Source organism: Clarias gariepinus, chromosome 11, assembly GCF_024256425.1.
Source record: "Clarias gariepinus isolate MV-2021 ecotype Netherlands chromosome 11, CGAR_prim_01v2, whole genome shotgun sequence".
NCBI classification, from domain to species: domain Eukaryota; kingdom Metazoa; phylum Chordata; class Actinopteri; order Siluriformes; family Clariidae; genus Clarias; species Clarias gariepinus.
The window spans coordinates 23,446,548-23,455,476 of record NC_071110.1 but is presented as its reverse complement, the minus strand read 5'-3'; the positions used below and the strand labels follow the sequence as shown (position 1 = coordinate 23,455,476).

Below are 8,929 nucleotides of genomic sequence, written 5' to 3'. Positions count from 1 at the left end.
CAGAACTTAAATAACAATAAACCGATACAGAGATACGCTGTATAACGGTCACTGTTGTATTTACGGCAACGAGCGAAAATGTCACTTTGCGCCACCTGGCGGCCATTTTACGAATGACTTTGAAATGCAACTGATTTATTTTGGCCGCTGACGTTTTTACGCGGCGGTGAGCGCGACGGTAATAACCATTCCAATTAATCAACTACTGTAGATACATGTCTACAGTACACGGTTACACAATTACCTAGAGTTTCCCTGAAAAGCACGACCTACATTCTTGAAGTTTTGACCTATGAGGTAGGTAAACAGACACTTTGATACAGTACATGAGACAATATCGATAAATGCACTGTGCATACTGCTCATAACTGTCTCCTTCTTTTAAAGCTTACATTCATAATTCTGCACAAGACAGAAGGATTTCACAGATTCCAGGCAGAAATGGCTTTCCAATCAAACCCTGTTCTGGAGTAGATTTTACTTTTGCTGACTTGTTTTTGTCCTGGTTTAAACATGTCTGAAAAGCTTATTTATGTGTCCTGTTTCTCTTTTAAAGGGTGAAATTTTTAAACCCAAAAAGGTTTTAATAGCAGTTCATTACCAGGAATGTTGTCCTGTGTGATAATGGAGGCACACAACAACTGTACTCAGTACAGTCATTTTAGACCAAGGCAAGAGGAGGAGGCCCATTGTTAAAAAAAACAAAAAACAAAAAAAACTCTAGGCCCTGTCCCCAAGTTCTTTTTACATTCCTAGTGGTTGATGTTAAATAATTTCACTGACATTCAAGAATGTATGTAAAAATTGTTAAGTATTTATTTATTTGCATGTTTATGCATAAATTAAATAAATGTCATTTATTTTTGATTATAGAAATGTAAATAGGGAACATTGTAGAGGTCTTATTAAAGGAAGTGATTTGTGTGATTATTTATATGTATTGTGTTTCTTTTCACTTTTCACAATTTCTGTCACTTTAGGTTGCTGTTACTATATATATTAAAAGCAATATAGTATTATAATATAGATTAAAACTTATTGCTTAATTCAGCCTTGACAGTAGTCTTCATATTAATGACAATTTTAATTTTCTTGGTTTCCTTTGGTTGTTTAAAAGTAATTTGAGAAAATGCTGTGACAGGTGCATACAAAGAATACCAGATCAAGTGACTAGTGTACAAATGAATGGTGTAGGAAGAATGGTGGTGGGGGTCATTATAGGCCTCTGAATTTGTAAAATTTAATAAAACACTAGTGCTTAAGATATGAACAGACAAATAGGTGAGGGATAATTAAAAATAAAGGGGTATTCAGAAACAATTTAAACGTTATGCAGATTTGCAAATAGTTGGTGTAACTACATAAAACAACATATTGAAATGTGACCAAAAACAAACAATACTCAAGGACATAAACAAATGTCAAAGATAACATGCGTGTGAATTCCCATCTCGACAAAAATACATAGAAAAACATAGGTTTTTAAATAGTCTCCGACAATATTGGGTAATTTACAAGTGCTCTGAAAGCGCATTCCTGCTAATCCTCTGCTAACCTCCGAAGTTACAAAAAATACCATGCCCACCACCACGCAAAATGACCCACCACGCACTAATTTTCACCGCGCACCTCTGCGAGTATAAACAAAGCATTAAGTGGTGACAGTCGCACGTAGTGGTGACAGGTCGAATGACAGCCGATATGTGAAGACACCATGTCGAGTGACAGGTTCTGTGTCGGGTCCCGTGAAATGTGCGCATGGCCGTGCCGGGTCAGTTGCCATGCGCATATAACAGTGAAAGATCGAGTGCCATGCTCATGTGGAGTGGCAGCTGCCAGTGCCATGCGCACGTAGCGGTGACATGTGGAGTGCCATGCGCACGTAGCGGTGACATGTGGAGTGCCATGCGCACGTAGCGGTGACATGTGGAGTGCCATGCGCACGTAGCGGTGACATGTGGAGTGCCATGCGCACGTAGCGGTGACATGTGGAGTGCCATGCGCACGTAGCGGTGACATGTGGAGTGCCATGCGCACGTAGCGGTGACATGTGGAGTGCCATGCGCACGTAGCGGTGACATGTGGAGTGCCATGCGCACTTTCCTGACCTCAACAGAGAAAACAGTCTATTGCTGAGGTGGCTGAGGTCCTTCACAATCTTCCTGGCCTTGGTCCAGCACCGCTAGCTGTAGATTGAGTGCAGGTCAGAGAGCTCGGTGCGGCCCCGAACCAGGTTGAGATGTTTCCTGTCAGGATGCTTTCTATGGTGCAGGAGTATATGTTCCTGAGCATCTTGGAGGGCAGTCTGAAGTCTCTCATGCGTGTGAGGTGGTAGAGATGCTGTCTGGCCTTTTTCACCACGATGTTGATGTGACAGGACCATGACAGGTCCTGTGTGATGTGAACATCAAGGTATTTGAAGCTCTCCACTCTCCACTGAACTCTCGTTGATGACTGGGGTCTGGTAGTTCCTCTCCTGCTTAGTGCTGAAGTCCACTATCAACTCCTTTGTCTTACTGTCGTTTAGAAGGAGGTTGTTCCTCTGGCACCAGTTCTCCAGATTCCCAATCTCCCTTAGGTAGGCTGATTTGTTGTTGTCAGAGATCAGGCCCACCCCGACCGTGTCATCAGCAAACTTAATGATGGTGGTGAAGCTGTAGGGGCCACACAGTCAGAGATGAGTTGAGTCCCAGGTGCTTCAGCTTGGTGGTAAGTGTGGAGGGAATCATGGTATAAAACACACGTCGCCTTCATTTGACTTCCCCGAGTCCCGTGTTCAGTCCATGCGGTAAACAATGCTGAGCTGTAGTCGATGAAGAGCATTTTAACATAATTCCCCCTCCTAGTGTCCCATGAGTGAGTGATGTGTGGAGGAGGTGAGAGATGGCATCGTCAGTTGAACGATTTGGATGGTAAGCAAACTGTAGTGGGTCAAGTGTGTCCGGTAGTAAAAAATAATTATGAAGTTTCTGACCAGCCGTTCAAAGCACTTCATCACTACTGAGGTAAGGGCTACAGGGCGATAGTCATTGAGAGAAGCAGGGTGGGGTTTCTTTGGAACAGGAACAATGATGGACTCTTTAAAGCATGTGGGGATCACCGACTGAGATAAAGAGAGGTTCAATATCTCTGTGAACACAGGTGCTAACTGGTCTCCACATGCTCTGAGAATATGACCTGAGATGCCGTCTGGTCCTGCTGCTTTTCTGGTGTTTAATCTCCTGAACGCTCTCCTCACGTCATGCTCGGAGATAATGAACGCCTTTCTGGTGCTAGCAGTGTCTTTCTGTCTGCAGCCATTAGCGCTGCTAGCATTAGCATCGCTAGCGTCTTTAGCTGCAGCCTCGACGCGAGAGTGGAAAGTGTTCAGCTCGTCTTCCAGAGTCACGTCCGAATTCGTCATACCAGATGTTGGTGTTTTATAGTTCGTTATTGTCCTTAGTCCCTGCCACAGGCTCCTAGAGTCACTCTGTTGAGGCTATGACTCTAGTTTCCTTTCGTAGCGCTGCTTCGCCTCTTTCACCGTCTTCCGTACGTTATATGACGCAGCCTTGTATGGGTCCATGTCACCCGATGCAAGTCCCACGTTGTAGGCAGCGGTGCGAGATCTCAGAGCATTGTGGATGGTTTTTATCCACCCACGGCTTCTTGTGGTAGAATATAAACTGCGCTGATTATGTAAACTCCCGAGGCAGATAAAAAGGACGACACAGGATGGACAGTAGTTCCAGGTTTGGTGTGCAACACCATTAAACACATGCCGCCTTCACTTGACCTTCCCGAGTCCCGTGTCCTGTCCATGCAGTAAACTCGGCCGGCTAGATGGCATGGTCCGGCAGCCCTGGGTTCAGCCATGTCTCGGTGAAGCAAAGGAGATTGCAGTCCTTTACTTTACCCTGGTCCTGAGGTCATTGAGTTTGTTCTCCAGTGACTGAACGTTGGCGAGCAGTATGCTAGGCAGAGGTGTGCGGTGTGGACGGGCTCTCAGCCTGTTTCTGACGCCAGCTCATTTCCCTCGGGGCCTCCGGTTCACGTCTCGGCCTTTGTTCTCCCTCAGGATCTCACTCGGCCAGCTCGGATCTGAAGTTAAAAACGTTGAATTGTGAGTACATTGTATACCAATAGAAATAAGAGTGTCTCTATCGTACTTGATGCAATCAATGGTGATGAATTAGCCGGTTTAAAGTTACTGAAAGATAACTTAAAAAACGAAAACAAGGTTAAATAGGTCGGAGCAGTCATGACGGCAGCCGACCTCACTGGCGCCATTTTGAAAGATAGTCAGGTGATTTACATTTACATTTAGGCATTTGGCAGACACTCTTATCCAGAGCGACTTACAAAAAGTGCTTTAATGTTTACATCATTAGATACATACTTACACTGGGTTAACTAGGTTATTTATTTTCCCTCGAAGAGATACTTAAGGCAGAAGGCCCATGAAAATAAATGCTAACTGAAAAGAGTTACACAGTGGCTGCCATAGTTGGTTAAAATGTGTTCAAATGATTTTTGGAGAATGTTATGGACAAGAAAAGGACATTTACACTTTATTACTGCCATTGCATTCACTCCAGCAGAGATTGCTATATTTTATAGCTTATTAAAAACAAATTGCTTTTGACATAATATTTTGGCATTCATGAATTTTTTCCATGAATTAATTCCTAAGTCTTCAGAAACAGGCAATCTGTTAGAGAAATGTATTCAATGTAATTGGAAGAAATGTTTCATAACACAATAACAATAAATAACTTTTCCAAAAAAAGGAATGAAATATTTTAGACAAAATAATGGCACAAAAACTCAAAACAGTTTGCTTCTTAAAGGTGACTAATTTTCCTCATTCACTAAAAGGGCTTTGAAAGTAAATACTAGCTTTTCTCTTATATAGTTTTTCTTATATTATGTGGAGTATAGCATGTAAAAATGTCTTAATAAAGAGTAATATATTACTTTGATAGATTACTGTGAAAGAATAGTCACAGTGTCTAAAATAATGACAAAACGTACCTGTGATCAAATGTGGCAGGTACAGTATTTGTCATGAGACATTTAGAATCACCTGTAGTATGGCTGCTATTGCCTCTAAATTGATACTTGTCATTTTATTTTAGACCCAAGATGGCTTCCAAACTGATAATAGGAGATCAAACAGTGGTGACAATACCTATCCCTGAGGAACTCTAATGCCAAGGGTGATGCTGGAGAAGGTGAGGTTATCTAGTTGAACAGACTGTGCTCTGTTTGTAAGGAAGTCCAGGGTCCAGTTTCAGCTGGTTGTAAGCACCCTGATGGGTGCACTACTGTATACTGCAGAGATATTGCAGTTTACTAACCACTGAGAAATACTGTTGGTTAGCACATTTTCTATTAAGTCACTATAAAATCTTGCAAGTATTTGAGAAGAGATGTTTGCCTGCTTTAGAGGAAAACAGGTCCTGCTGGGTTTTCTTGGCCAGGGAACTGGTGTTGGTTGTCCAGGTGAGATTTTAATGTCAATTGCAAAAATGCTCATCACAATCTCCAATGTGGAACTGTTTATCCTCAGGAGGTAGAGAATAGGTCAGTACTTCCTGAATTTAACAATCAGTTTGTTTTAGCAACATTCAAAAACTCTATGCCAGACCATGGTCCATTCCTCCTCTCTGTATGACATCTTGGTACATCTTAGTCACTGATAAGGCAGCCTCATGCGGTGGCTTTATCAAAGCCTCCTCAGCATACTGTAGTCTCTTTTTGCAAATATAAACCAAAAAACACATGATCAATGTGCATTCCTTCCTCATTGGCCCTTTTGAGAATGTTTACAATTATTAATTTGGCCACTGCTGAAGTTTTTTGCTATCTCTTTGATAGTTCTGTTTTTTTTTTTTTTTTAAATTAATATTGCCCTCCTTTACCAGTGATACCTCTTTGGATTACACTCTGAGAGTTAACAGAAACAGCTGTTATCATCATACTTGATATATAAAGTTTTATATCAAGTATGATCTATATCGTACATGATATAAACTCCAGACCTTATATCTTCTAAATGTATTATTAAATAACAGGAAAAGGCCATACCTGGCCATGTAAACTGCTTATCAGGTAACTGTATAGTTAATTTTGAACCTGTGAAAATTGAGAGACTGTGTAAAAATTGCTAGAATTCTAAAAATGCCATTGAATAATTCAGAACTAATAATCTTAACAATAATAAACCTTATTAAAATAAAAAACAATTAAGATTTATGTGGTGGTATATACAAAGGCAAGATTACAAAAATAGTGTAACTGTCTAAATGCTTACAGACCCAACCACAGGTATTATCACATAGGTAAACAACCCATTGTTCTTCAGGGAGAGAACAATTAGGTAAGAGATAATAGTAAGTTTTGGAAAGTCTGAGTTCATCTTTCCAGCCAGTGTTGTGTATGGGCAGGGTAGCATCATGGCAGGATTGTTGTAATTTTTATTATCTTTTTAGCCGTGCATCATGAGAGAAGACTAGTGACAAATTTGTTACTTTGGTTAATAGTCATGGTCTATTTTGTCCGCAAGTGAAATACATCAATACGTTTATAATTTACACCATGATAACATTACTGCAGAAACGTGACTTCGAGACGTTCACAGTATATTCAAACCGTAGACAGGGTTTATTTTGCAGAACATTACAAAACAGCCATGTCCAATAAAGAGACTGTGTAAAAATTGCTAGAATTCTAATAATGCCATTAAATAATTCAGAACTAATAATTTTGATAATAATAAACCTTATTAAAATAAAAAACAATTAAGATTTATGTGGTGGTATATACAGAGGCAAGATTACAAAAATAGTGTAACTGTCTAAATGCTTATGGACCCAACCACAGGTATTATCACATAGGTAAACAACCTATTGTTCTTCAGGGAGAGAACAAATAGGTAAGAGGTGAGTAAAAAACATAACATTTTATTGCTTTCGTAGTGGTCCTAAGATTATGTTTTTTTTAGGTAATCAAATAATTGTTTTTGTTAAATTTTCACACTACCTGATATGGATTTGATAAGGATTAATTAAATTAAGATTAATTGCATATTAAAATGTAAATACTATTTATTTATTCATTTATTTATTTAGATTTCTCTATCTTTATCTATTTGGACACTAGTGAAATGTACTTTACATTGATTTCTTACAAAAATTATTACAAAGTCATGTATATTTAGTACAAATAAATATTTGTTTTAAAATCACAATTTAGATACTCTCTAATTATATGATGTCCACTGTTTAAATCTATTTTATTTTTTAAATTACACTTTAATGTTCAGAAAAGGCGATCAGTACCAAATAAAGCATAATGCCTTAAGGCATGGAAAAAGATTTCATCTCTCAGACCATAAATCAAAGGACTAAGACTACGTGGTAGAAACAAAAAAATTATTAAATTGGAATATTTTATATTTCTAAGTGTCATGTCTTCAACCTTGTAAAATGCCATTTCTATATATGGTGTAAAAAACTGCATCATGCACAGAAACAGTTGAACACCATGAAGCAGCACAGTTCTGAGGCTCTTATTGGTTGACTTCTTTTTTTCAGAGGAAGCAGCTCTAGCTGCAATCATTATCTTAAAGTAGGTGAAGAAAATGATAATGACCATAAAAAGAAAAAGCATAACATAAATTGCAGCACGACCATGTGCCTGCCATTCTTTGGTTAATGTCACTTCTACAGTACATACAGCCGAGAAGAACAGAGTATTAGGTAGGGCTGCTGCCCAGTATCCTATGAAACTGAATGCTGGAATTATAGAACTGATGCTCCATATGATAAAAAACCCATACAATCTGGTCCTACTTGTGGAAATCTCAGCATGTCTCAAAGGCATGCATATAGCCACATAGCGTTCCAGACACATTGCCACCAAAGTCAGTGCTGTACAACAGATGAAAAAATTCTCAATAAGTACACAAAGAGAACAAATACCCATGTTCACTTGGTACTGGAAATAAGTCCCAAGTGAAAGCAAGTCCATCAACAGTATAAAAGCAGTGTCCACAAAAAGAGTTTGTGCAAACAAAATGTATCGTGTTTCTTCCCTAAATGCTTCCTTTTTTAGAAATGTGAATATCATCAAACAATTAACATACACAAAAAATCCAACCAGTATCTGCAACAATAAAATTTTTTCAATTGAAGGCTTAGAAAAAATGAATACTGAATTATTGCTAGAGTTGCTGTTCACTCCTACACTCTGCATATCTATAAAAATCTATTTTCAAATATAATAAATAAGAAAACGATACACCTTACAAAAACAAAAAAACTTGTGATTCTTGCAGTCCAATATTTTTGATGTGTATATATACTGTTTGAATGGTGACAGAATGATCACTGTTGGTGCTAATAATATTAATATTTAATGATGTTTTCCTTTGATGATGTAATTTTTTAATTTAGATTTTTTTTTAAATAAACACAACATACATTACAAATATGTTCAAACACCATACATTACAAAGACCTTCTTAAGACAAATAATTCTTTATAAAATTCTGTTTGGTGTTAATTCAGTGAATACAATGTTTATTCGGTGCCCACAATCTGATGCAATATTGCCACACTTTAAGTCTCGTACGCACATTTTTCTATTTTCTATATCCTTTTTTGTCTAGATATTCATTTTTTTGAGGCAAACACTAGATTTTGCGTCTATTATAAATATTAGATATTATAAAATTCATCTGAGCACAATTTGAGAAAGTTTTATAGAAACACCTGTTAAATCTTTGATATAGGTTTGATAGTAGAGATGAGCAAATCTGGATCTATCCGGGTTAAATAACCCGATCGTTTATCTGACTCAGAAATTATTCACTTGAATCAGTTGAGTCCTAAGTTATCTGGTTGCTAACAACATACCTAAATACAAACTGAAAAGTAGTTTTAAG

General features: G+C 38.3%; 1 protein-coding gene across 1 annotated transcript; it reads right to left on the bottom strand.

Moving 5' to 3' along the window:
- Positions 1–7,302: 7,302 nt before the first annotated feature.
- LOC128533382 (odorant receptor 131-2-like) lies at positions 7,303–8,238 on the bottom strand. The gene has a single exon (XM_053507632.1). It carries the CDS (start codon positions 8,236–8,238, stop codon positions 7,303–7,305), a length of 936 nt encoding a protein of 311 aa, XP_053363607.1.
- Positions 8,239–8,929: the final 691 nt, after the last annotated feature.